The 27,961-nt window shown below is 43.8% G+C and overlaps 3 protein-coding genes across 7 annotated transcripts; 2 read left to right on the top strand and 1 right to left on the bottom strand.

Annotated features, from left to right (window-relative positions):
• The first annotated feature begins 738 nt into the window (after window positions 1-738).
• yes1 (YES proto-oncogene 1, Src family tyrosine kinase) lies at window positions 739-13,362 on the top strand. Its single transcript, XM_088396704.1, has 12 exons — window positions 739-1,084; window positions 6,077-6,367; window positions 7,081-7,180; window positions 7,424-7,522; window positions 7,851-7,954; window positions 8,021-8,170; window positions 8,747-8,902; window positions 9,605-9,784; window positions 9,952-10,028; window positions 10,546-10,699; window positions 10,780-10,911; window positions 11,957-13,362. The coding sequence occupies exons 2-12, from the start codon at window positions 6,085-6,087 to the stop codon at window positions 12,163-12,165; spliced, it is 1,644 nt and encodes a 547-aa protein (XP_088252830.1). The 5' UTR covers window positions 739-1,084; window positions 6,077-6,084; the 3' UTR covers window positions 12,166-13,362.
• Window positions 12,433-16,513, bottom strand: clul1 (clusterin-like 1 (retinal)). The gene is made up of 9 exons (XM_088396725.1): window positions 16,411-16,513; window positions 15,682-15,786; window positions 15,246-15,394; window positions 14,923-15,093; window positions 14,379-14,814; window positions 14,159-14,278; window positions 13,877-14,076; window positions 13,601-13,776; window positions 12,433-13,527 (listed from the first exon to the last, which is right to left on the bottom strand). The coding sequence occupies exons 2-9, from the start codon at window positions 15,776-15,778 to the stop codon at window positions 13,509-13,511; spliced, it is 1,368 nt and encodes a 455-aa protein (XP_088252851.1). The 5' UTR covers window positions 15,779-15,786; window positions 16,411-16,513; the 3' UTR covers window positions 12,433-13,508.
• On the top strand, window positions 13,170-27,728 carry colec12 (collectin sub-family member 12). 5 transcript variants are annotated; one of them, XM_088396692.1, is made up of 20 exons: window positions 13,170-13,304; window positions 13,461-13,548; window positions 13,627-13,802; window positions 13,923-14,134; window positions 14,232-14,327; window positions 14,413-14,837; window positions 14,945-15,120; window positions 15,273-15,436; window positions 15,500-15,592; window positions 17,337-17,369; window positions 17,910-18,023; window positions 18,703-18,753; window positions 23,579-23,701; window positions 24,230-24,316; window positions 24,560-25,603; window positions 25,700-26,230; window positions 26,320-26,462; window positions 26,526-26,635; window positions 26,718-26,860; window positions 26,940-27,728. In XM_088396692.1, exons 11-20 carry the CDS (start codon window positions 18,017-18,019, stop codon window positions 26,957-26,959), a joined length of 2,259 nt encoding a protein of 752 aa, XP_088252818.1. In that variant the 5' UTR covers window positions 13,170-13,304; window positions 13,461-13,548; window positions 13,627-13,802; window positions 13,923-14,134; window positions 14,232-14,327; window positions 14,413-14,837; window positions 14,945-15,120; window positions 15,273-15,436; window positions 15,500-15,592; window positions 17,337-17,369; window positions 17,910-18,016; the 3' UTR covers window positions 26,960-27,728. The 5 variants fall into 5 exon arrangements, with proteins under 5 accessions (XP_088252818.1, XP_088252814.1, XP_088252815.1 ...); XM_088396688.1 differs by lacking the exon at window positions 17,337-17,369; XM_088396689.1 differs by lacking the exons at window positions 13,170-13,304; window positions 17,337-17,369 and having other exon boundaries at window positions 13,459-13,548.
• The last annotated feature ends 233 nt before the right edge of the window (window positions 27,729-27,961 follow it).

Raw genomic sequence — 27,961 nt, 5'->3', positions numbered from 1 at the left:
TATGCATACCCTCAAGTGTGGTCAGAACAAATCATGCTTAACGCCTTTGACAATTTATACTGCCTCTGATTAACCACAAATTATAATATTATTCTATGTTGTATGTAAATTGCTTTGTTGCAGCTGTTGTGAAATACCCTATAAATACTTTTCTGTTGTACTAAGGGCCAATGTTGTTTTATTTCAGGATGGTTAAATCAATAAAGAGTTATTATTTTTAGTTTTTTTGCATTTTAGGTTAGCGCAGTACGTACATACTATATTTTTGCACAAGACCCACGCTTTCAAAACCCCTAGAGGACGCCAGATGCTTGGAAATTGAGTGTTCGGGCAAGACACCACCCGCCTAAAAAGAAAAAGGGGCAGCTCTGTGTTCACATTGTAAGTGAAGTAAATTTTTAAATTATTTCATTTTGATACACATCGGGATGCTTGTATTTATCGTATTTCTACTTAAAATTAAGTACTTTAGCGTCCACACGTCGGCCATATTTGGCGCAAGGGAGAGTCGATCATGAGACATTCAAGTTTATCAGTGCTGAGTGGGGGACTGCATTTACAAAATGTAAGATGATGTTTTTTATGGTGTAAAACGTTATTTTATGTACGATAAAGTAAAGTAAGTAGCAGGACAGTGTGTCTTTGACGACGTGTGCGGTCATTTTTGTTTTAGATTGAGGATGACCTGAATCTCAACACCCGAATGTACGAGTTTGAAAGTGAGTACCCGAACGCCTCGTGATTCCCTCTCTGGCCCTGGTGGCTACTAGCCGGGCTATTGTCGTGCTGGGACAACTCATTGAACCTCGGTCATTTTAAAAGACATAATCACCGGCTTTTCTCGCCTTTTTCGTAAAGTAATCGACCGTAAGTGACGTTTTTCCCGTCCCTTTTAGAAGGGCTACCCGAGGGGTCCTTACAAACGACTTGGAGCTTCTGGCGGAGGAGTTAGTACTCAGCATGGGATGTACAACTCAGATTTAATTGTACGTCTCCTCTCATTTGAAGCGTGAAAATAACAAAAAGAAGAACAACAAGACGCATGTAGCTGGAGTACGACGCTGCTTCGGTCGCTTGGAAAGAGGTAAGATACAAGCCCTGGGGGAGCGAAATCTTTGGGAGTGTGGGGCGAGCGAGGCCTGATAGTTTTTTTGTGTTACTCGACAGTCGACACACACAAAAGTTGGGGATTGTGTGTTTGTGGCTTCACACTAGTACTGGTTCTTCTTTTGTCCTCCTTTCATCCTCCAAACCTGATTAGGACGAAGTAATATTTGAAACTGTTCCAGTGTAGTTACTAAACTTCCAAAAGTGATGTTTGAAATGACACTACCAAAAGTTTACTGAAGGCCTTCCTTCAACTGTTGCAAGGCTTTTCCCTGCCCTCTCATAATAAACTTAACCCATTACGTACAGTCGTTTCATTGCATGCAAAGTATGTTTACTGGACTGTATCGCCCACTCTTCTGTGTTTGGACACTCCAGTCCCACGTTAATCTTCCTCCATGTTAATCCCTCTGTGTGTGTACTGTACAGTCCCACTTGGCTAGACTGCCATGTTGTACACACTGCAATCCACAGGACTAGCAGGTGCCACTGACCCGGCCAGTGTCATGTACTTTCAACAGGAGGCGTGAAGGATCCAGATCAAACAAACATTACAGTGTTGTGGTTCAATGGAACTAAAAAAAACTGGATTTACACTGCAGGTCAAAGTGCCCAATTCTGATCTATCCATTTAGTTCAATGCACTTCTGAAATGACGCATATCGGAAAGAGCTATGCTTACCTTCCATGTGATTAAATTCACAAAATGATTAACTCCAAAAATGAATGACTGACACCCCCCCAAGCAGTTTATTTTATATAGCTTAACTGCACCATTAAAACAGACGATTAAAATCAAACACACGTTACTAGGTCACCTCAAACCTCGCTATGTTCCATGCTGCTCGAGAGCTGACTCAGGTAATTGTGGACAAACAGAAAATGGCTAAATAGGTTAAGTAGCCCTTCAGAAGGCTGCTCCATCCCAAAGGGGCAACAAGGGGGTGCTTTGCTTCATTTACGGCGTGAAGATGCCTCTGCAGGTGGCCTCGGTGATGTGAAAGGAAGTCCCCTCAGCTTGCTCCCCCCCCCCAACCCTTAAAGCAACCACCACCAGTGGCAGCAACTTCCTGCGTGATAGGCAGGCAAAGAGAAGACGCCTCAGAGCGCGTGCCAGGTCGCTTCAGTGAAGCTCTTCTTGTCGTCCCGCTCGTGTCATCCCCTCGAGGATGTCATCTTCAATTTCAGACAGCGCTGGTTTATCCTCTAATGAAGGATGACTGCTGACCTCGTCTCATTTTACTCAGGGGGGTGTGGGTCCAAAAATCACAGTCCTTAGTTTTAAGGCCATTCGGTTTAAATTTAGTAGAGAAAGTAGACAATACTACTAACTGCTAACTATTTTAGCCTTATGATCCATTTAAGCATTGGCTAAACCGCACAAGCAATGTGAATTGCATTGTTCAAAGGTCGACTGGCATCTTATCTGATCGGTTGTAAGAGCAAAGTGTTAAGGCTGCAGATGAAATGAGTCGTCGAGCAACAACACGTTCTTGCTATGCGAGATGGTAGGGCTGTCACAAAGTATACGCTAGACTGTAAATCCTGAAGAAATTACACAAACTACCGTTTCTTACATACACCCTTGTCACTAAGAACTTTTAAGTCCTCCAAAATGTGCTCGCTTGGTGACTTAGAATGGAAACACGCTGATCTCATGTTTTCCCGTGGCCGCTAAATCCAAACCTCGCCTCAGGAAGCGGCAGCGTGTCTCTAATCTGACACAGCATTGCGGTCAATCTGCCGAACATCCAGTCACGTGACCTCGGACAAGCGACATTTGTTTGGAACGCATGCTTATATGCTTACCTATGCGTGGTCATGGTTACTTCACTGTTCCTCAAGTCCATCTCGCGGAGTTGTACTTTGCTCGGATTTATAAAGTCTCAAATTTGATCAAAGTGGTCTTATATTTAACTGCCTTGAGCCAGCAGATAGTCTGTTTGAAGAAGGAAACCTAAATATGTCAAACAGATGTGCAAGACTCTATATTCTGTCCGCAGAAGCACCCATTGGTTTTTTTTTCCCCCTCCTTTCTTTCTTTAGTGAAAAATCCACATATAATTGACCCACTTTGCTTTGGGATTTTCTTTTTTTTAACCACCTAAATATATTTAGCAAACACGTATGACTACGTAAATAACTACCGTATTTTCCGGACTATAAGTCGCTCCGGAGTATAAGTCGCACCGGCCATAAAATGCCCCAAAAAGTGAAAAAAAAACATATATAAGTCGCTCCGGAGTACAAGTCGCATTTTGGGGGCAATTTATTCGACAAAATCCCACACCAAAAACAGTCATGAACAAGCAACAACAGGCTAAACGATAGCAACAACAGACTAAACGATAGGTATGCTAACGTGACAAACACAAACAAAGAGCTGAGAACGGGCCTGACGTAACATATAGAGTGATTAAGGACAACTATTACATGAATAACATGTTTATAAAACCATCGGTGTCACTCCAATTCATTAAATAGCAACAACAGGCTAAACGATAGGTATGCTAACGTGACAAACACAAACAAAGAGCTGAGAACGGGCCTGACGTAACATATAGAGTGATTAAGGACAACTATTACATGAATAACATGTTCATAAAACCATCGGTGTCACTCCAATTCATTAAATCCATCGATCATTCTTTGTCAATAATGGGTGCGCGCGGATGAGGGCGCTTGCACTTCAAAATATTCCACAGGCTCATATAACGATAGATAAACTATATTTCAAATAACTATAATATAAGCCAATAATATTATCAAACCATCCGTGCACTTTAAATCCATTAAATCCATCGATCAAATTCCTCGTCCTTTGTCAACATCGCCGCCCGTGCGCCCTGACGTCAGCCTCGTCTTTATTCCACAGATCTAGTATATAACTATATTGTAGCGTTAACAAAGTACAAGGATAGATGTGGGTTTGGTAAACGGCTCTTTATTAAACAAAACAAACTTCCAAGCGTGTGGCGGCGTGGACTTCCAGACACAAGAGCTCCATGGCATAGGACCGGGCGTGCGTAATGGCCATGTCCGAGCCCCACGCACCGTTCGCGGACAGCCACTCGGCCGAGCGCTGGCCCCCGACTCAGTAGAGTTGGACTGGGCGTGCGTAAAAGCTATATTAGTTTTTCAAACCTTCTATGTCACTCCAAATCCTTAATTCCTTCAAACTCTTTGTCCTCCGTGTCACTTAGAAATGATCACCGCTAATGATGCCGGTAGTCCTTACATGGGTACGTTTGTCCTTTATGTAAACAACCGCCGCGCCGTGCCACTGACGTCACTTGAAATAGTAATCCATTGGTACATCACGGTTCTCCAAACTTTCTTTCTGCTGCTCGATTACTGTTTTCAGCTGCATATTTTACAACTTGAAGTTTGTAACCTGCAAAATATGAGTTTCTTTTTGGTGCCATTTTTCTTAAGCCCACCCAGTTATTGAGTCACGGCCAACGGTGAAATTTAGAGCGCAGTTTCGTCTGAAAATATGATTTTTTTCTGATGTAGTTTTTTGTTTTGTTTGATTGTTTTATCAAAGTCAAAGTCTGCTTTATCGTCGATTTTTTTTTTTTTTTTTTTTTTTTTTTTTTTTTTCATATACTAAGACACGCAAAGAAATTACGTTCCCACTATCCCTCGGTGAGATAGTACACATATGCATACAAGCAACACAAAAAAACCCAAGAAGGCACAAACAATGAATAAATAAGAGTGTTGAATAAATGATAAATAAACAAATAATAATAAATAATAATAATAAATATAAGAGGAGCAAAAATGGAGCAAGTGTGCATACAGCAGACAGTGGATTTGGATATGGTGCTTTAAAGTGTTAATTGTTTTATTTGATGTTTTCTCTATTTTTTATGTTTTGAATATGTTCAAGATAAAGATATAAAAGCATGTGAAGTGATCAACTATACTAAAAATAACATGGGAAATGGTCAACTATACTTGTAAGTAAGTGATGTCTTAATGATCAAGTAAAAATTTGTGAAAAAAAACATATAAGTCGCTCCTGAGTATAAGTCGCCCCCCCCCACCCAAACTATGAAAAAAAACGCGATTTATAGTCCGGAAATTACGGTAATTGAAATGGAACCTCCTGCCTCACAGTTGGGTAGATGTGACTAAAAGAAGTTATTTTGTTTGGAATTTGCAAAACAAAACAAAAAAAGAACAGGCATTTTGAGGTTTGCCAACAGCGTATTTAATCAGCTGCTTCTTGACATCTGGAATGTGTCGGCAAACTTCTTTGCTACTTCTGTGGCTTCCAATCTTGCGTTCCCGAGGGTCCAGATTTCATCTAGTCTGAAATCCCAAGACTGATTCCATCATTGGGACAGTCAGCAACAAATGTGGAAGCATGTTTTCATGGGTCGTTCAGCCGGCTGCAACATTGCGACCAATCTCATTATCTTCAAGCTCAAGCCATGATGAAGTAGATTTTTTTGAAGAGGAGGCTGTCCGCACTATGCCACACTTGACTCTTTAATACTCGTGGGAAGATTACCTCATTTGCTGGGAATCCTTGAAGTTCAGATAAGACAAATGCCAGGGTCTCCGATATCAATGAGGAAGGGGGGGTGCCGTGCTTTTATTTTTCTGCTTGTCTTTAAATCTGTGTCGGTGAAACGGCCACAGGCTGTAAGGATCTTCTTTCCTGCTCGGGTGGCTGCGCAGCTTTTTGTTTGGGATGTCACGGGAGGTTGTTGGTGGCCTGCGGCGACCCGCTTTTTTTTTTTTTTTTTACACTATATGGACCTCACTCTGCTTTGTATGACATTTTCTACTGGCTACAGTAGATTGACGTGGGTGGGCTTTCCTTTATCATAATTGAATGTTGTAAAATATATTTTTATTGACGTGGGCTGAACTCTTTTCATGATTGAATATTGTCAAATATTTTAATTCTTCTGCAGACATTCCAAGTGAATTCCTTCTCTCGTGTGCCCTTCAGGCTTGACTATGGGTTGCGTCCGGAGCAAAGAGGACAAAGGCCCGGAGCTGAAGTACCGGCCAGATAATGCCAACAATGCTCCGGTCAACGCCCACTTGGGCCACTACGGTCCCGAGCCCTCGCTGATGGGCCAGTCGCCGGCAGCAAAGACGCTCAACAACAGCTACAACAGCCACGCCTCCGCACTCACCCCATTTGGCGGCGCGTCATCCGCTATGACGCCCTTCGGCGGCGCCTCGACGTCCTTCACGTCGGCGGCTGTGAGCAGTCCCTTCCCAGGTGTCGTCACAGGTTGGTTTACGCAAGAATGGAAATTGGAAATTTCACTCCAGCGCGGAGCGAGTTAAAAGGCATCCGCTGCGTATAAATAGCCGACCGACCAGGGTCATAACCGCCCAACGCAGATGCAAAAATAAATACATGACATGGGAAGCGATGCGGCCCCCAAAGAAAACTCTCTGTCCATGCAACGTTGCTTTTTATAGTCTTTGTCGTTTAACTTTGATAGGATCTTCCGGCAGTGTGAACAATAAACACACACACACTGCTCGCTGGCTCTCAAGGAAGATAATGTGAGCTGAGAGACTGCCGCCCATCTAATCCTGCCCGCTCAATTTCCTCTCGAAGATATATCTGAGTGGCGTTGTCGCTTCACATTATCGTTTGTCTGACACTCTGGTTATATTATTACAACAATCGCAAAGGTCATGTGATTTGACGTGGTAACGAACCATCACGGCTCACCTGGTTTCTGGGTCACGTGACTTTGGCACTGTGATATCATTATCGATCGACAGCGAATGGCAAATGGTTGCCCCGAGGTCGCTTTTGCATCTTAATTCATAATCCACAAGCGCAATATTATTCAGAATACGGTGTTTAAAGTGGTGCTAGTTCTTCGAGCATATTATTGTCGAGAATTTTTTTGGGCTTGACTTCCCCTTTAATGAAAACTAACAATGCTGATAATCACACTCGTCCCTTGCTCTCCATCTTGTCTTCAGGCGGCGTCACATTCTTCGTGGCGCTGTACGACTACGAAGCCAGAACGTCAGACGATTTGTCGTTCAAAAAAGGCGATCGCTTCCAAATTATCAACAACACGTGAGTCACTTTTTTTTTTTTTTTTTTTTTTTTTTTTTTAGTAATCTGGACATGCTGCCTGTTTAATCTGTTTTTTTTTATTTTTTATTTTTTTAGCTTTGGTCTCCTATTATGGCCGAAATCTGTCTGAGTTATTGGGCTCCATCTGTTCTTGTCACTTTCACCATGTTCAATACAACTGAGTGATGGATTGGAAATTGTTCTTATTTCCAGCCGTGCTTGATTGCATTCAATTCCTTGTAGGGAAGGCGACTGGTGGGAGGCTCGTTCCATCAACACGGGACAGAAGGGTTACATCCCCAGCAACTACGTGGCCCCTGCCGACTCCATACAAGCCGAAGAGTGAGGACTCCTTTCCGTCTCATCCTCCCTGCCATTTTCAACTCCACCCGCCCGCTCGCTCGGTCTGAGAAATTCTTTTGCGCGGTTACGCTGTGACAGCCCATCACGTACGCACGCAGAGGCTCAACAATAGTGCCCTGTGCTGTGATTACACGTTGGTGACCATTCCATGGCTGCTCACAAATTTTGGATTTATAAATATACTACCAACTCTTGTCCTCAAAAATATCGGAAGAATATTTATTTTCTCCCGATGTGATGATGTCATTAATGTGTCACGATACAGCTTTTACAAAATAACTAGCGTGACCATTGTTTTTCTCCACAGATGGTATTTTGGCAAAATGGGCCGCAAAGACGCCGAGCGGCTTTTATTACTTCCGGGCAACCAGCGAGGTACTTTCTTGGCACGAGAGAGTGAAACAACCAAAGGTAAGATTTTGTTTTGTTGCTGAGTCAAACTTGAACGTTTTGTGAATTCTAACACTTGTCGCGAAGGTGCCTACTCTCTATCGATCCGTGACTGGGATGAAGTCAAAGGCGACAATGTGAAACACTACAAAATCCGGAAGCTCGACAGCGGCGGCTATTACATCACCACTCGGGCTCAATTCGATACGCTGCAGAAGCTGGTGATGCACTACACAGGTACAGCATGAGTCATCTGCCGACTTTTGTTTACGACTGTATCTTTACAAGCAGCAGTCTCTTAACATTATCTCTCTTGCTTTATTCCGACATCAATGCGGCCTTCGTCGAGCCAATGAATTATTCAGCTGCAGATCGGCCGCTGGGATATACTTTGTATTAAATCTTTCTTTTCGCAGGATTTCTTTTCTTCCCTCCTGTGACGCTTGAAAGCCCCACTAGAGTTTAAACCCTGTGTGACTACAAAATCGTTTTAACCTCGGCTTCGTTTATATTGCGCTATTCTACTCTATTCTCTAAAGTATTCTGTATTCTAACGCAATGATTTTGCACCGTCATTTCATTCCCATCATGTTCGTTGATGGTGGGAAGAAAAGCAACCGCTTAGTGAACCGCTAATAATGCAGCATTTGGAGTTAGCGAGCTACTTGCGTCCTTTTCTATGGGGAAAAAAAAAAAACAGTCATCATCAACAGTGCCAATGGCAATATTGATTTGCAATCAACATCACAGCTCCTCGCATACTACATCTCTCACTAACTGAGCTTCCCATCTTCCATGTCCGCTCCTGTCCAGAGCATGCCGACGGTTTGTGCTACAAGCTGACGACCGTGTGCCCCACGGTCAAGCCGCAGACTCAGGGACTGGCCAAGGACGCATGGGAGATCCCCCGAGACTCCCTGCGACTGGAAGTCAAGCTAGGCCAGGGCTGCTTCGGAGAAGTCTGGACGGGTAAGACGACTCGATGCCTCATCGTAAATTTGACGAAGGGCGTTTACAGCGGGGACTTAACCATCCATTTTATAGCTCATGTTTATTTAACGGGGAGGAATGCTTATAGACCTCCCATCGGTTGATTGATAAACCCTTTGAGTTATGGAGCTCAGCAAAGAGCTCGCCGATTTATCTGGGGAAAGCGCTGACAACGTTCACGCTAGAAGGCACACGCGCGTACGCTAATAGCAGGCCGCCCTTCGACTACGCTTCACTTAGCCAGCGTGCATCCTCCTCGCTCACTCCCTCATTAGGCCCGCAGCAAGCCTCGACCTGCAAGTGTGCAATCCCAGGAATTCCACCGCCGACTTCTCGTTTTGTTCCCCCCTCCCTGCAGATTATTCCCTTTTAATTCGGCGTATGTTAATCACTGTGTAACCTTCATTCCCCTCGTTATCGTTGCCCTACTTTGTCCTTGTGCGTGTGATTCATTCATGGAGGGTCAGCACTCATGACGGAAGCGCTGGCTCTCCAGACCCGACTCATTGTATGTAAGCAGGGCGTGAGTAAGTGGCTTTTGACCAGGAAGTGCCAGATTATTTTTGGTGACCAACTTTGTCAGCAGATATGATTTATAGATTTCGGCACAGTCTTATCTGCATGTTTGCTAGATTGCGTCAGTTCAAGCCGTGTTTTTACAAGACCAACATTTTCACTCAGGCACGTGGAACGGCACCACCAAGGTGGCTATCAAGACCCTGAAACCAGGCACCATGTCACCAGAGGCCTTCCTGCAGGAGGCCCAGATCATGAAGAAGCTGCGGCACGACAAGCTGGTGCCGCTCTATGCCGTGGTGTCCGAAGAGCCCATTTACATCGTCACTGAGTTCATGGGCAAAGGTCAGTGACAGACTGAACTGATTGTGTTAGCTTAGCCTTAGCATTATGCTAGGGCTAGACAGTTAATTGAAATGTAATTGTCATTTCCAATCTATTATAACAGTAATAACATAGAAGTAACCAGACGTTAATTGTATGACATTATCATTTGACATGATCTCTTCCAGGGAGCCTGCTGGACTTCTTGAAGGAGGGAGATGGCAAACACCTGAAGTTGCCCCAGCTGGTGGACATGGCCGCACAGGTAGATTGCAAAGACTGCTTGCTAGAACTGTGAAAACAAAGCAAGTCAGGGTGACTCAAGTGGCGTGCACGGCTCTCTGTGCAGGTTGTCATATTTATTTGATATCCAGCTTGACATCTCGCCACCGCTCCGTGCGCCTCCGACACTTAGCTGCCTGCGGAGCTTAAGCACTCCTCATCAGAGAGCCACTTAACTCCCACGATGCCGCCGTCGCGTGCTATGATCTGCTTTCACTTTTCCTCGCCGCGCTCATCCCTCCCTCGCTCGCTTGGCCAGGTGGAAAATGAAAATGAAGAGGGAGGGAGGCGTCTCCTCTGAGGGATTTGGCTGACAAAAGATGTTTTGAAATGAAAAAGCCTGCATGAACATGATGAGCACGTGGTACAAGCAATCCTCAAATGTGGAACGTAATGCCGATCAGATTTTGAAATCATTTCTCGCATTGGAAATAATATGAGCCGTTGGCATCTTTAAACTTTTATCTGTAATATTTTAACAACAATCATTTTGTGCGTAGATTGCGGACGGCATGGCCTTCATCGAGCGGATGAACTACATCCACAGGGACCTGCGCGCCGCCAACATTTTGGTGGCTGACAACCTGGTGTGCAAGATCGCCGACTTCGGTTTGGCTCGTCTCATCGAGGACAACGAGTACACGGCCAGGCAAGGTACGTTTGTCTTGCCAACTGCTCAGAGCTGGAAACGTTTAGGACCACCTTCCCAGTTTCTGTCTTCCTTGTCGTCCCAGGCGCCAAATTCCCCATCAAGTGGACGGCGCCGGAAGCGGCTCTTTACGGCCGCTTTACTATCAAGTCAGACGTGTGGTCCTTTGGTATACTACTGACTGAACTGGTCACCAAAGGTCGAGTGCCCTATCCAGGTTAGGCTTGACCCGGTTTCACCCCCCGCACAAACAGAGAGAAAGTGGCGGGGTTTTTTTTGTTTTTTTTTAAATATATATAGATAGTGTATACATGCATATTTAGATGAAAGCAATTTGAATAGACTTTTTTTTTTTAAACAAAAATAATGCCAAACTACATCACAGTGAAATAATTTGACAAAAAAAATTAACAGAGAAATCACGAATAAGTGTCGAATTATAGTCTGTTAATTTTATAGTGCTTTACAGCACTTATTTTCCCCATCCAGAGTAAAATGATCACTTCAAATCTTACATCACAATTAATATCAACAATTCCCGTGTGGCTCTCTGATGGCTGTGACGTTGAAAATGAGGCCTGAGCTTGCAGTGATCACAGAGTGGCCATATGGCCAACCTGACCGCCATCTGGCTCCCGTGGCCTTCCCGGAGCCGCAGCGCAAACCCCTTCAATGTAATTAATTCAACTTCATGTGGAGGGACTTCTCTTCCCTTCTATAGTTGTGTTGACACAGCTGCATGAAAACCTATGATTTGTTTTATTTATATAGGAATATGCTGTAGTGTCAGGATATCAAATAGCTGTTGATTCACATTTTAACACCGCCGCCATTCTATTGTCTCCTTTCGGCTTCCCTGGTGTGTGAGATAATGAGGACCCGCCCCCACCCCCTCCTAAAGAGTCATGTGCTCTGGCTCTTAACCTCTCAATAACACCCCCTTGCTAGACATTCTCCCAACGTGTAATATACAACGTTAAATGGTTGTAAAGTAGCCCACTTGAAACTCTTTGATGCTAGAAATGTGTTTTATATCCACAACGCTGACACGTCAGCATTTTTGTTAACTGATCCACATAAGCTGATGTTTCAAGTACGTCCAACTTTAAAATGTGAGTAACAAATAAATGTGGAATTGGCTGAACAAACACTCTTTGATAGTAAACGCTGACATCACTCCGTTTTTTGTTCTTCAATTGCTCTTAAATGTTTACACATGGTTCAAGAGGTTTTACTTTTTCACGTCGTGATGCGTTCTGCAGGGATGGTGAACCGAGAGGTGCTGGAGCAGGTGGAGCGCGGCTACCGCATGCCTTGTCCCCAGGGCTGCCCCGACTCGCTGCACGAAATGATGCGCCACTGCTGGAAGAAGGAGCCAGACGAGCGGCCCACCTTCGAGTACATCCAGTCCTTCCTGGAGGACTACTTCACGGCCACAGAGCCCCAGTACCAGCCGGGGGACAACCTGTAGACTCGCAAGACCTCGCCTCGGTACAAAACAGACTGGCCACGACACTGTGATCAATACCAGAGTAGTTAGTCCTCATTTCACATTGAGGGCTATACTTGCAAGATGCAATGATGACTTTTAACCTTTTGTTTTTTTTACGCAATGACTCTTTTACACATTTTTCCTCTTTTTTTTTTTTCAAATTGTATTTTGCAGAAACAGTTCTTTGATGTTGGGGTGTCGGAATCTGTTCTGTGCGCAGTAGTTTGTTGTGAATGACAAGTTGGGAATCTTTAAAAACCTTTATTCTGAATGGTACAAATGGGCTTGATGCAAGAATGTGCAGTATGTGCAGGAAAAAAATATTTTAGGGTGGATAAAAGATTTTTTTTTCCATTACACTCGTGCTGTTTTGTCTTGCTCACGTTTATTTTAATCATGACCAAGAGCAAAAAGAAATAGAGAGACCATATTGACAGTTGTTTTTGTTTGATTTCTGTCAAATAATCAACATTTCTATTTTTTATGTTTATAATTTAATACCAGCACAAAGAAAAGTTTTTTCAATTATTTTATTTTCTGTGAATTTCTCAACATTTCAGTAATTTTTTTATGTACTTTCATTAAGTGATTTTTAATTATGACCAAATGTAAAAAAAAGTAACATTTCTAATATGTAAGACATGTCCTCTGACCACCGAGTTCACATTTTTGTCCGTCAGATATTCAATATTTGTCTTTTTTTTTTATCAGTGTTATTTCATCTCTGCCCAAATAAGAAAAACAGTAACATTTTGCTTTAAATGTTCAAGTTTTTCTTACGTTGAGGTAGACATTTTCTGTGGCTTCAATTTATATTTGTCAATCACTTACACACCAGACTTAAAATTCCATTGTGCTCATGATTTTGTTCATGCTAACTTCACCGTTAACAATGTTGCCCCCACCCAACTTTTATTGTCTTGTAGCTAACCTATAACTGCCAGACCAGTGGTGCATGATGGGAAAGTTGCGTACGAAAGTAAGCGGTTCAGACAAAGATGTGAACTTTTTCTTATTGTTTTGAATTGAATGTCTTTGTATGTTTGGCTGTGGAAAACCTGATATGTGATTGCTCCTAAAGGTAGGACTTGAATTAGAGATGGAGAGAGGAAAAAAAGGTAACTAATAGAACTTTTTGTACATAAAAAAAATAAAAGTTTTACTTGAAAAGTTGAATTTCACTTTTCTGTGCTGAAGTTTCTACTGCAAATATTAAAATGTAACAGTTGGATATAATGGAAATGGCATATTGTCCTTTAACTGTCTGCCAACAGGTACGCTGTTTAGATTCTGCAACTCGATGGAGCGCTGTGATTGGCCCTTTACTCATCCTCGTGGTACCTGTGAAGCATCAACACAAATGTAAATACTGCACAACTTCAAATATTACTATTTGTTTTCTAAAATGTCACACCTGAACATCTTCTTGTACTTGTCCAGGGCCTCCTGGGCCACGTACTGGATGAAGCCCGGGTCCTGCGGGTTCAGCTTCCCGGGCACGGAGAAGATGAAAGAGGGAGAGTTGAGGACGTTCACCTCCACTTGGGTCTCCCTTACTGACAGGTTCTTGTCGTGGCTCTTTGGCGCCACCTGCAGAGCAAAACGGAACACTAGAGGTACTGCACACGCTTCACGTCATGAGCTACACTAATAACATTCATGAATTTGCCAACATGGTGATTCATCTCACCCTGGTGATGCGAAAGATGTTTTGAGTGTCCGCCCTTGCCACCCAGCCAAACTCGGCGGCCATGTCGCCCAGCCAACCCAGCGTCTCGTCAGCGTGGCGCCGCACAATAGACAGGACCTCGTCGTATTGCTCCCTGGACACGCCGAGCAGCTGTGAAACCTGTTCAAGCTCCACATGCAGCTCCCTCACGCTGGGACATTCTGCAAGGATGGACGAGAGCAGACGTCTTTGGCAGCCATTAGATGTGGAGCTGGATGGGTGAGTGGTTAGTTGGCGCTTTACCTGCCAGCAAAGTTCCCTGGCAGGCCTCACACTGGTTCTGCAGTTGCCAGCACTCTGACGACTGCTTACGCAGGTCTCTGCACAAGTTCTTGTTCCGCTGGAAGCGTGGGAATGTTCTCTCTGCAATCCAACACAAGGATGGATGTGGACTTTGGCAAATTGGAAGCAGGTAATCTAAAATTGTGACGCTTTTTCTCTATATGCCATCTCTGGTTCTGACCTCTCTTGTTTTGCTCTTCTTGCGCCCCGCGGAGGCCGTCAAATGCCTGCGTCACCACCGCTCCAAACTCCTCCACCACGCTGCGTCCAAAGTCAAAGAAGGAGTCCAGCACCTCGTCCAGGCCCACGCCCTGCAGGAAGCCCGAGTCGCGGGCTGGGTCGTCGGGGGCATCCGTGGCACCCGCCACCGGGGGCCCGCTTAAGAGAGCCCTGCGGACCGCCCGGTCCAGCCCGTCGCTCATCCTGGAGGCCAGCGCGGCGCTGCTGTTCACCAACGATCCCACCTTGCGGCTCAGGCGGGTGAAGGCGTCTTGGATGCGAACCACTTCGGCGTCGGGGCTTTCCGGGTCCTGGTTCACCAGGACGTCGTCTGCTTCCACGGCCGGTTCGCTGAAGCTGCTGAAACGTCTCGACACCAGACGGAAGAAGTTCTCAACCTGGCAGTGGAGATGAAGACAAGGTTGTGGAGTGAGAATACTATTGCTCTCTAACAATGTATCTTGACTACACGTCCCAATGAGCAGTGACCGATTCTGAACACCTACTTTGGTCTGGAATGTTCCGAAGCCTCTGCGGCAGGTTTTGGTGAAGAATGTTTTACACGCGTCCTCCAAACACGGTCTGCACTCGTCCCAATGGGACTGCAAGGAGGCCTTGCACTGCTCCTCGGCCTCCTGCAGCTTCTCTGTCACATCCTGAGCCAGTTGCGCTGCGCCCTGGTGGAAGAAAGAAGCAACGTTTTGGTTTGTAGTTTTCAAACTAGGCTCACCACAATTCCAGGGCTAGTCCACATATGTTAAATACATTCTTGTTTATTATCTAAATGAGTTCTTTTTTATGACAGAAGGTACAATAAGTGTGTATCTACCTTTTTCTTGTCACCGCTGCGATTCAGAGACTTCATCAGGTGCTCGTGCTTGCGCTCGTTCCTCCACATCACCTCCCTCATTTGCCCCACGCCGTACAAGGCGCGCTTCACCTCCTCGCCCACCACCTTCTCGCCAGCTTTGGACAATTCTGACAAGACAAAATAGAACCTTCATCAACCTGCATTTGGGGGTAAGTGGAGCAGTGCCCCCTTTGTTCCGGCAAATGCTTTTTTTTTTTTTTTTATCATCTTAGGTGGGTGAAGATCCAAGGCCACTTTCAAGCACCAGCTGGCAAAATGATCACGCCAAAGCACTGATGCCAAAACAATCAGATGAATGCCAAATGGTAAGCAGAGCTGCATCAAAGTTTTGTCACATCTGCTAACTTAGCGTCTGATGTGCGGCACATAACTTGAATGGGTTTTGAAACATCACCTGCTAAAGTGTCTCCTGAGGCGCTTCCATCCTCGGAGGCATTGCTGACAAGCAGCCCCAATGACGCCAGCATAACCAGACTGAGCACAACCTTCATTTTGTGGTCTGAAAAGACACACACATAGACTCACGCCAATATCGTTCAGAGATAATAGGATTTGCGCTTGTGGCCAAATTCTAACACTTGAGGGCGCTCCAGTATGAGGATTAAAAAAAAAGAGAGACCCATCAACAGGTAAAAACAAATATATATTTGTGATTTTGTATTAATTGGATGTAATGTGAGCATAGATTTTAGTATGTTAGTCATATTCAATCATTATTTTAAGAAAATAATTTTATGAATTATATTTTCTTATTAAAATAGAATGATTTTTGGCAGGTCAGTTTTACAATGAATACGTTTTTATTTGGATTTGATTTTATGCAAGTTGAGATAATGCAAGATTAGATGTATTTTTCCATTATCCCCATTTGAATTATTTTTAGTTTAACTACAGTTACATTGATTCATAAGATTAATACCTTATTTAGAAACACTTACATTACAAATATTGTACATTTATCCCTATTTGTATTCATTGAAATTGTCTGTAGACAATTTTAGTATTTATATTCCATATGCAATCGGTTAATTTAGTGTAAACTTTATTTTGTTAAGAAGCAGTGGTACACATTCCAATTGATATGAGCAAAGATGACTAACAAGTTGATGGAAAGATGACTTACCGGCCTGAAGATCCACTGACAGAGTTAAGAAAACCAAAACGCTTTGTGTGGCTGCTTTGGAGCTTGCCAGGTCTATTTGTACCCTTTCCACTCGGAGCGTGATACGTGATCCTATTAGCGTCTTTGCTTTTGCCGTCCATGCTCGTTAATCCTACAGCCAAGCACTGCTTTGTTTACAACGCTTTTGCACACAAAAAAATGAAACGTTCAGAAACTATGATATGTTAAAGGAGTGTGTCGTGGAGTGGGTTCTTTCACACCAAACTCATCCCAGAATACTCACGGGCCTTCGTCAAAACCGCCAATTGAAATTTAAATCTGAACGAGATCCAGTCTAGATTGATAGGTGTGTCCCAATACTTTTGTCCATGTCATGGTTTCTCGACATGACACTTGTTGGTTCTCAAAGCTGATGACAGGATGTAAACAATCTGTTGGGCTCTTTTGCATCTGGATTGTGGTGATGGGGGTTCTTCTCTATGGGCTCAAGAATGTGCCCTTTTTGCACGTCGTGACCCGCAAAACCAAGTGGCATGCTAATCAGAACCACATCGGTGTCTGTGGCACCTGGTTCCTATCACTGTGACTGCAGGAGTCTTGTGCTCATGTTATTGCTGGAGGGCACGCATGTAAAAATTTATAAAGAGCTCAGGGAATCATTTCTTGTCATACCGATAACAGCCAATCTGTGTTGATCTTGATGAGCATGCACAATAAAAAATCAAAAAGTGATTGGCCACTTTGGTTTTTAACTTGTAAGATATTTTGTACCAATTAAGGTGTCTATCCAATTAACTGTAAAAATATGGAATCCACCGGGTTGCTAGGTACTGGTTAATTGGCCTTGTTTGTGGTGTCCCACAGGGCTCCATGCTGGAGCCACTTTTGAATGTGTATACTATTTACCAAAAGGATTCTCTTTGCAGATGACGCGAATACGTTGGTACTTTGAGATACAGGTTGGATTTGTTCTGTGACCATAACTCAAATCAATCATCTCTCAAATCATCTTTTCCCATTAAAATGAATTAAAATTCCTTAAAACATACATTTTATCTTCATTCTTTTATTTTAATATTTCATTTATTTTTTCTTCATTCTTATATTGCCAGATTTTATTAACATTTTTGCATTTCTTAACTAGTGTGTAAAAGTCCAACATTTGACTAATTTTACTTGAACATGATTACAAGTGAAACTAACTTTTCTTGTTTTTGCGACACAAACACACACACACGCACACACACCCACAAGGGGGGTGGGTGCTCACGCAAGACGTGCAGCCAGATGTGAGAACACGTGGTTTCTTTCTCCAAACAGCCTCGCAGGCTTTTCCAGCACTTCCTCTCTTGTCGCAGCTCTCCTACTCTCCTCACTTTTCTTGCTAAGCCTTCCGTCCCTTGCACACTTTACAAAAAACAACTTTTTAACTTCTTTTTTTTTGTGTTTGGGGGAAAAAAAAGCAGCCTTTTCCTTTAACTTGTCCTGCACTTTTGCAGCATCAAGTTGATCGTGACAGATGGAACTGTGCATGTGATGGAGTAATTCCTGTACCAAGAGAGCCAAAGCAATGCAGTGAGTCGATGAGACACAAGAAAGAGGTACAATGAAAGGTAAGATCGTTTATTGAATAGATAGATAAATACTGTAGTGTGTGTGTGAGGTGCATTTGAGGTGCCACTTTTGTTTGGCCACACCGTGCGACCTGTGGAATGCGTGGGCAACAAGTCGCGTCTTACATCTGCTTTCACTTAGTGCACCGCACGTAGTATGTGTGTAACACAAAAGACAAAGTGAGACATGCTTGCCATTATGTTATATCATACTAATATTAAGTGACACTTAAAATGGCATAATTGGCTTAATGTAAACCAATAAAATCCAAATTTGGGTTCTTGGTTGGTGGAGGGGCAGTTATGATTGTGCCCCGCGAGTTCTGCCTAGCAACAAGTGTAACTTTTATATATGACTTGGGCAGCAATGCTATCAGGCTAACGATTTATTTCCAAGGCCATGGAAAAAAAAAAGCAAAAACCACGATGAATTACTTTATTATTCCACCCGCATATTTCTTTCACTTGGCAGTAAACTTTGACATGTAATATTACCAGAAGTTGCAAAATAATTTTGGATCTGTTTGACACCAACACATAGTTAAACTGGGCCTGAAAAACAGAAAGTAACACAGAGTGCCAGAAAAGCGTCTCGGAGAAGTCAATGAATGCACCACAGCTGTGCAACTGTAGATTTTTCTCCAAACATCACATTTATTTCTCATGTTTTCCCCTTCAGACGACTTTGGGGAAGAGGAGGAGGTGCAGTCTTTTGGCTACAAGAGGTTCGGTGAGTATTGTGCGACGCTCACGATACTACACTTCAAAGATTTCGCTTGTCTGGACAGAAATCTTATTTTTGCAGCAGCTGTATTTTGTATTATAGTTCTTATGACAACACACAGCATCCTGTGTGCTCCTGACATTTCAACCTGGTCACGCCCAAGAGCACTTTGAGGGGAAAAACCTTGAAGCCAAAAACAACCTATTTAATCAAAAGCTTTGCTATGTAAGGCAGGCAGCACGAATAGTTCCCAGAATGCAACGCAACAGGCGATGCTGATGTTTTATGGTCTTGTTGCAGCTAAAACAAAAGCATCAATCACATGCAGGTGCAACACCAGCAGCTCTTCCAGTTGGACCCTAGTACTTTTCAATGGTTTTCTCTTAGTGGAAAACCCAAGCATAACAAAATGCATCAGTACAAAACCACACTGAGCACTGCTGCCATTTGGGTCGGATTGCTTCCAAACCACCATGAACAAGAAGTACAGTTGTTTCAAACACGTTTTTCTCTTTTCTTCTTTAAAGGGGACTTATTATGGATGAATTATTTTTAATTTTTTGCTCTGAACTCTTATCCCATTTAATTAATGGACTGAACAAAAATGGTGCCGCAACAATGTGTAGACAAACAGTATAACAGCGCAGAGTTATATGGTCTTCTTCTGCGTGGAATGACTAATAGGATTTGACTAACAATGTATATTTGTTTGTATTTTACTGCCCCCAGGTGGTCAAAAGCATGCACGCATGAAGGAGCAGCATTCAATTGGTCGGGAAAAAATGTCTAATTTGGGGTTGCTGAAACGGTTTCTTCGACATTTACTGTAATTGGCTTGGTTTTATTTCGAAAGCATACAGTTGCTGCCTTGTTCATGTTATGGCTTCTGTCACCTGCGTCTGGTTTAGTCATAATCCACGCACGCAGCTATTTATAGCTACGTCTGGTCCCAATTTAGTCTGCTGGATTATTACGAGACTTGTTGTTTAACAGCATGCCTTTGTAGATTCTTTGCGTGTTTTCGGGAATTTGGACTTTCTGCCTCATTGGATTGCATATCAGGTCTTACTGGACCGTAACTTGAGCTATTATCAAAAGGATTTATCTTGCTGAGTCGTGATTCACTTTGTTTTATGTTTAGTTTGACAGTCAATTTCAGGCAAGGAATACCTCAAATATTTTCAAATGTATTCAACTTGTAGAATTAAGATTTATTCTGATATTACGAGAAGTTTGTTGAAAGTAAGAAAATATATACGTATGTATATATATATATATATCTTTTTTTTTAATGGTTGAAAAAAAAAATCAAATTCCATGTTATATGAGTCTTAAGTGTTTCGCCAGGGATTCTTGCCCATGTGTGCAGAATTCTTGTTGCTTTTTCTTTGGTGTGTGCGAAAGAGAACAAAGGGAGTTTTCACAAGAGGTTCTTTACCGCGGTGAAATTACGTCCAAAACCTGAGAACTTGCTGAGCCACTTCCTGCATTAGAAGTTGATTCAGTGCAAATGTATATACACTGAGAGGAGGAGCGGGGGTTGGTTCCAAGTGGGTGTTGTGGCTTTCGTTCGGGTCCGTGTCGAGGCTTTGCTGTGTCAGCAATGTGCCACCGGCTTGGAAAAATGTAACTCAACCTTCAGAGGGTCTGTTTATATTATATTTTATATATAGGTTCTTCATTTCCGGATGTACGTGAGGCAGGGCACGGTGTAGGGGTGTCAAGGGACACGGTGGAGGGGCTGCTTTTGTCAGGTTTCCAGCCGAGGAGTCACATTCCTTGCCCAACTTATTTTTGAGAGCGCCACAGTGAGTGGTTCTAATTTACGGCGACTTTATTAGCAGAAAAGAATGCTTTCAGTCTGTTACTTATGACCCCCCCCCTCCCTCCTACATGCACATGTTGAGTTTGTACAGTGCGGCCTTACAAATTTAATTCATTCTGTGATTACATGCGTATCTCAAATCAGGTTTTTGTACTGAAATGAATGAAAAGGACATTAATCCGTTCCAGCCAACAAAACAACCAAAAACTGTGTTATAAGGAGTCACTTTTATCTCAAGTTATTTTATTTTGTCGTCCAAATGAAATATCACTTCCTGATGGTTTCAATTAAACAAGAAAAGAGTCAGCTGGTGTCAGATGACTAAGGAAGTGACAGTTATCAGGTCAATCCGGGATTGAGTGACTCAAAAGGCAGACGAGGCGACTGGCCGGAGCCACTGGGAATTGTTCCTGAGGATCATTTAAAATGGGTCAGGGAAAAGCGCTGGAAGTCAGCAGTAGGTCACTACCAGAGAGGACCCCTACAGTGTCAGTCCTGGAAAGTCCTCATGCAATTTTAAGATCTTGCCCGCATTTGGAAAAAAAATAAAGCTTACCAATTTAGAGTCGCTGGAGCCAATTTTGGGGAAAATTGCAATCTTGCAGTAAGAAAAGAGCGTAGAGTCACATTGCTAAGATGCTTTTTGAGACGTGAAATGTTGTGGGAACAGAGTGGTAGTCAAATCAACATCTGGTAGGGTGTAGGTTTTCATATAATGTCTTTTTAATTTATTTTCAGCTGCTTTCTGGGCTGGATCACAAGAAAAACACAAGAACTGGAGGTGTCTAACTCAATTTGTCAATTTGATTTGAAGTGACATCACAGCAAAAAGACATTGGCTTCCACAGATGCCAACATCTATAACGGCCTTTTCAAATGTAACAAAATGCAAAATAGAAAGACGAGTGGCTGCTCGAGGGTGGCAGGAGTGTCGACATTTTTTTTTTTTTTAATACTCTTGATGAGATTATTGTGTTGTACAGGGACTGGCTCACCTCGTGAGAAATCTCCTGAGTCAGCTCCACTGAGTCACCTCTCAAGTATTTTGGGACTTGAAGAAAGAAACATGCATGAGGAAAAAAGAAACATCTTTTCGTTTATCCTCGGTTTGGGAAGCTTAGCGCCGCTCGTATTTGTATGCTTGTAACAGGAGTGCGTTGACGTGAGAGTGAACACACAGGCCAATGCTGATTTAGCACCCTTACACCGTGGACCACCCGGAACGTGTGACCACTCGAAAATAAAAGTCCACACCATGATTTGAGGGGCAATTCCACATTTGGTTGTGATAAAATATTTAAAACCTGCTTTACAAAACATGTCACACCTTGTGTATTTAAAACACCCAATCAACAAGAATGGACCACCATCTTAAGGCTAACATAGAAGAGGAATTTGACATGCTAACAGTTAGCGCTTCAGAAATCTTTAAACGGTGCATATTGGAACACAACTGGTGGAGCAACACAAGTAGACAGTAGTAGTCCATGAAGTCTCCTTCACTTGTCTGCATGGCTGTATTCTACTGCTACCTGGTGGTCATGAGCACTCCAGGAGGAGTGAATTGAAGCATTAAATCATGAACCACAGGTGTTTCAATCTTAGCATTTCATTTAAATATTTGTGTTCTTTTTCTTCGACATGTTTATGGTAGTTGTAGTATATTCTCACACCAATACAATGTTTGAATATGTTTTTCAAAAAGCACTTGACAATCAGCGCCTGCTGCTCATCGTAGCATAACTTTCACGTGGGAGTCTTCCAGTTATCGTTTCGCTTCCCGGTAACTCGTCATTTCACATCATGTGGGGGGAAAAAACAACTTCAAGCAAGGTTGCGCAATCCGCAGACAACTTTGGAAAGTTGTGCGACGTCTATTTGGACAAGGCGGAAAGATAATTGCATCCATCCGTGGAGCTTTTGCACTTGTTAGCCTGCCGCTTGTTTTTGTTTTGTGTTTTTTGAAAAAAGCCACAAACAATCGATGACGCGCTTGTAGAAATGCAGTGAACAGGAGTGAACGTGTTTATTGTGTTTGAGAGCTGTTCTGACTAGTTTACTTTCCTCAGTTGACTTGCAAACACAGAAGGCGCAAACTTGTCTCCTTGCTTGCTTACTTGCTTGCTTGCCGTGACTGAATGAGGTCATTGTGTTTCAAATGAGCCTCATGTGGATACTCCACATTTTGTCAGTAATCCACATGCGAGTCAGAGTCATATTGTTTGGATCAGAACCACAAAGATCCATATCAGCACTAGTCCAACTCAGCTACGCAAAATCACAAGTCCGTATTATGTGCTTCCTTGCTCCCCTGGAGGAGACGCGTAATATGACCACCAAATAAAAAAAAGGTGTGGCGAGGGGAATTAAGGTCATTCGGGCCTTCTCCCAGGGTTTGCCCTAGACTGACTACCAAATGTAAGTCTCACAGATGCTAAATTATCATTTGATTTTTTTTTTTCATGGCATGTGGGTACAACATGGCGTCAAAGTTGAATGACTGACTAAAAACAAAAGCAAAAGGTCTTGACCTAATGTCTTGTATGTGGTTCATAGACGCCTCCGGTTCTTAAGATATGTTTGTATATCTTTGTTCGAACGGTACAGTCTGGTCCAAACACACCGACCCCCCCTCCCCTCCAAAAAAGTTGCAGGCACTCATCTTGTTTACGTGGTATGTTCATGTCGTGCTTTAAGTGAAGACAACAAAGCACTTGAGGGGCTCTGATGTCGTGCCCCCTCAAGGAGGTTCTACGTAAACGACTTCCCCGTGTTACCTCTGCAGCTGGGCCCCCTTAGAAGGGATGTTTGGACAGATGGAAGGGCCCAGAATGCCTGCACCCCCCCCCACCCCCCAACCTGGTTGTCCGAGCCCACTCACTGAGTGGGAAGGATGGAATTTCAGTTAGCTGCTCTGTTGGACCAGCGATTTGGACAAAAGTACTTTTTGTGACTTGACTTTTCGTTTTGTTTTGTGTTTTTAACTCGACTCTCCATCTCTTGTAGGAATCCAGGAAGGTGCCGAGTGCACAAAGTGTAAAAATGACTGGGCTCTGCGCGCCGCCATTGCACTGCTCTATGTGCTCTGCGCCCTGCTCACGATCGCCGTGGCCATCCTCGGTTACAAAGGTCGGTGACGGTGACTGCGGTGATCGTTATACATCCATTTTTTTTTTTTATAGCACTTGTCCTCATTGGGTTACGAAGCCTAACAGAGAGGCGAGATGCACTTTGGGCCAACTGGCAGATTATAGAGAAGCAAAATAAAGATTAAGGTGTAACGATACTGCCTAAGTGCCGATTGCTATGTGTGTGTGAGCTTGTAATGCTTTGGCTCCATAATATCGACCAGATGAGCCTGCAGCGACTTGATTGGTTTAACGAGGCCTGACCAGAGTTTATGGCTCCGTGGTAATTTGTTGTCTGGTGAAGCACTCGTGGGTGTCGGGGATGGTTTGTGAGAATTTTTTATGGCTTCTGTGTTGTCTTTTTGCTCATCCACGTGCCGTATTTCCTCAAAGAAGGCCACCCCAGCATGTACTTTGGTGCCTTCTAGGGTTGAACAGCTTCTAAATGCAATTTTGGGTTGGCGTCTGCTTTTGTGAACATCTGAAGTCAATTCACAACGCAGCCTACGCTTCTTTTCATTTCTGTCAGTGGTCCAGAGAATGGACAACGTCGCCGAAGGAATGCAGAAATATGGCGGTAAAATCAACGCTGTGGAGACCGACTTGAAGAAACTGGGTGAGTTTGGCCATCACGTACTTGTTGGAATTACAAAAATCCAGAGAGAGGCAAGAAAATGACATTTATCCATGGAACATATGGTACAATCCTTGTCTGCTCACAAACAAATCCCAAGAAAAAAGTTAAATTGTTGATGCTGGCTGACCCGAGGTCTTGCGAGGTTGGCTGAAGTCTTGCGCAATGTTACGCAACTTTGGAGAGGCTCCATTTTATTTTCACCTTTTTACGTTTCCCCTTCAGACTATCAGACGGGTGAGAAGTCGGTCAACGCCACCAGTGACATAAAGACATTTAAATCGGATCTCAAGGCCCTGCAGAGCCAGCTGAACGATATCGACATCAGGTCCACCCAGAACAGGGACGTGCTGAGTGAACTTCAGCTGATGGGCGACAACACGCAGGACAGCCAAGTCTCCTTGCAGAGTTTGCTAAAAGGCAACGCCGCCTCGCTGCGCAGCGTCAACCAGACTTTGACGTCCTACGGCGGCGTGATCGGTGACCTGCAGACTGACACGGCCAGACTCCAGTCTGAGATCCAGGGTCAGTTCAAAGAGCAGGGTCAGTCTCAGGTCAGTATCAGCGCACTGAACATCACGCAAGCCCAGCAGCGCAATGCGCTAAGCTCGCTGCAGAAGACGGTGGAGGACGCGGGGCAGGCGGTGCAAAATCTCAAGAATGACTATCAGACGCTACAGCAGACAGCCAGACAAACCCGTGCAGACACAGTCTGGCTCAAAGAGAAAGTCCAGAATCTTCAGATTATGGCAGCAAACAACTCGGCGTCGACGCGGTCCAACGGCGAAGCCTTGGATGATTTGGGGGCTCAGCTTAGCACGCTAGCGAGCCAGATCCAGAACACCTCCATCCTCACCGAAGGACATGATCAGAACTTGCGGGAACTCATGGACCACCAGAGAGACCACGATAACGCCACCTCGTCCAAGTTTGATGTGATGGAAGCGCGCCTTGACAAGCACGAGAGCAACATCGATCGCGTGACGGGCAACGTGAGCTTCGCCGCGCAGCTCCTCGGCACCATCAGCACGGATCTCAACAGCCTGAGGTCGTGCGCCGAGACGGTGATGCGCCACTCTGACGTCCTTGTGGACTTGAACAACAGCGTCGGTGAGGCCAAGGACGAGAGCAGAAACCTGCGCGCCCAGCAGGATGAGCTGGTGGCTCGACTGGACAAAGAAGTCAACGGCTTGTCTTTGGTGATGGAAGAGATGAAACTGGTGGATAGCAAGCACTCACAACTCATCACCAACTTCACCATCCTCCAGGGTAAGACGGGGTCCTGCAAGGGTGAAATCGGGAAAAAGAGGCATCTTCAGCGGTAGCCATACAACTGAACACATTGCTTATAATTGTTTTTTTCAGGTCCACCGGGTCCAAGGGGCCCCAAGGGAGACAAAGGGCCCCAGGGCCCAGTAGGCCAGTCAGGCCAGAAAGGTGATAAGGGTGACAAGGGGGTACCAGGTATGGTAGGAGTGAAAGGAGAGAAAGGTGCTCTTGGCCCACAAGGTGCAATAGGTCCAAAGGGTCCACCTGGCTCGCGAGGCCTTCCTGGGGCTAAAGGATCAAGAGGACCCGGGGGTCGACCTGGAACCCCCGGGGACAAAGGCGACCCTGGATCTCAAGGTCTTCCAGGCAGAGATGGACTACCGGGTTTGCAAGGGCCGCAAGGACCACAGGGTCTCAGGGGTGCTGCGGGACCTGCTGGCTTAGAGGGGCCACGTGGGCCTGTTGGACCCATCGGTCCTCCTGGTCCTCCAGGATTACCTGCACCAGTGCTTCCGACTGTTGTGAAGTTGCCGAAGCCCACTGCAGCTCCTGTACCAACTGCTAAACTACCAAGCGCGGCAACAGAGCAGGCTCAAATGCCACAGCTTGCCCCCACTTCAGATCCTGGTTGGTCTCACGTTAGCATACCTGAACACTACATATACTGAGAAAGTTCATTGTCAAGTAGTTGATCAACCGTAATGATTTGCTTTTAGGTTGTCCAGCAGAGTTTAGGCGGTTTGGAGACAGCTGCTATTTCGTCTCTGCTGCCACTCTAAAGTTCAACTACGATGAAGCCAGCACTTTTTGTTCCAACAAGGCAGCACATTTGGTCATTATTAACAACAATGAGGAACAGGTAGGAGTTATTACTTGGGAGGAATAAAATGAAACATTTTGTAAACAACGTGCTCCTCCTCAGGTGTTTGTGAAGAACATGGTCACAGGCAAGGGCTTCTTCTGGCTGGGTCTGACTGACAGGGAAGAAGAAAATGTGTGGAAGTGGGTGGATGGAAACATACCGGTTTTCAAGTGAGTCTTCATTGATGTCCTCCTCATTTTGAGGGAAAAAAAACAAAACTAAACCATGTTGTCCATGCGCTGTCTCTCAAAGGAAATGGAATCCGGGCCAGCCTGATAACTGGACGCATGGTCACGCACACGGTGAGGACTGTGCCGGTCTCATCCTAAACGGCAACTGGAATGATTTCTACTGCACCGAGCGCTTGGGCGTCATCTGTGAACGGATCGCCAGTGGTCAGTATCGTCTTTATCGACACGGCTGAGAGGGTTACTTTAAAAATCTAAACGTTACCTCTTGCCTTATTTCCTCCAGTATCAACTCCGGTTTCGTAGCATCATCGTGGACTGCGTGTGGAACAGTCAAGTTTGTGGGAGACAAAGATGAAGAACAGAGGACTGTTGCAAAAATTGAGTTTCACTTGGAAAGACTAAAAAGCACTTTTTGTGGTGCAAAAGACACACCTACACGGCCCATCTTGGTCTGTATTGATGAGCGAAGACCTCGAGGATGTGTATCATCTAATTCATTCGTCAATGCAACCTCCTTAGTTGCTAATCATGTCGTTAATCTTTTTTTAATCCGAAGATATACGACCGACAATACAACGGGAACCAGCCATTTGAAAGGAAAGCTCAATGTGAACTGTGCTGCTGTTTTAATAGAAGATTATTTCCTCCCTTAACGTGCCAGTAATTGAGGCACAAAGACACAATATGCATTGTTATACAGTATATATATTTTTACAAGATGATTCATTTACCAAATACCAAATATAGCATGTCGGGCGCTTAAATACATAATTAGTTATATATATATATATGTATAATTGATATTTGATATCTGTAGTTAAATTAGCGCCCTTGAAAATAACAATTCACAACATTCACTGCAATAAAATGTTTTTATGGCTCATCAACTTGATTAGACTGTGGTTGCGACAACTGCACAGTTTCACAAAAAAATAGACACTAAAAGTTTTTTTTTCTTGTGCATTTTCACATTCTTGAAAAAACAAAAAGAAGCATATCATTAGTAGTTGGCAATACTCTATTTGAAAGTTTGTAAAGAATAAATAAATCAACACACAAATTCAACCACCAAGGGTTGCCTGGATGACTGAGCATATAGACAAACACATTTTATTTCTATTCTGAATGTATAAATGACTTAACAGCTGTTAAGCAATTAAGATATTAACAAAGTCAAAAAAATAGAATTATATTACGTTTTTAATTGAAACTGAAACGTCTGAATTTATAGTTTAATGTGCAAAGTGCATTACATACCTAGAGTGACGTTTTAACAAATTTAAAAAAATTACAAATGTCATGAAT

Source organism: Syngnathus floridae, chromosome 14 (assembly GCF_059516105.1).
Source record: "Syngnathus floridae isolate MCC-2025c chromosome 14, RoL_Sflo_1.0, whole genome shotgun sequence".
In the NCBI taxonomy this organism is placed as follows: domain Eukaryota; kingdom Metazoa; phylum Chordata; class Actinopteri; order Syngnathiformes; family Syngnathidae; genus Syngnathus; species Syngnathus floridae.
The sequence above is the reverse complement of the archived record's forward strand: the minus strand, read 5'-3'. Positions and strand labels throughout refer to the sequence as shown.

Coding starts and splice junctions, on each gene's coding strand:
- yes1 (XM_088396704.1), top strand. CDS start 6,085: ATGGGTTGCGTCCGGAGCAAAGAGGACAAAGGCCCGGAGCTGAAGTAC. Junction 9,785..9,951: donor CACTGAGTTCATGGGCAAAG/GTCAGTGACAGA, acceptor GATCTCTTCCAG/GGAGCCTGCTGGACTTCTTG. Junction 10,029..10,545: donor TGGTGGACATGGCCGCACAG/GTAGATTGCAAA, acceptor TTTTGTGCGTAG/ATTGCGGACGGCATGGCCTT.
- clul1 (XM_088396725.1), bottom strand. CDS start 15,778: ATGAAGGTTGTGCTCAGTCTGGTTATGCTGGCGTCATTGGGGCTGCTT. Junction 14,815..14,922: donor TCGGAACATTCCAGACCAAA/GTAGGTGTTCAG, acceptor CTCCACTGCCAG/GTTGAGAACTTCTTCCGTCT. Junction 14,077..14,158: donor CCAGGGAACTTTGCTGGCAG/GTAAAGCGCCAA, acceptor CCATCCTTGCAG/AATGTCCCAGCGTGAGGGAG.
- colec12 (XM_088396687.1), top strand. CDS start 18,687: ATGTTTTCCCCTTCAGACGACTTTGGGGAAGAGGAGGAGGTGCAGTCT. Junction 18,754..23,578: donor TTTTGGCTACAAGAGGTTCG/GTGAGTATTGTG, acceptor CATCTCTTGTAG/GAATCCAGGAAGGTGCCGAG. Junction 23,702..24,229: donor GGCCATCCTCGGTTACAAAG/GTCGGTGACGGT, acceptor CATTTCTGTCAG/TGGTCCAGAGAATGGACAAC.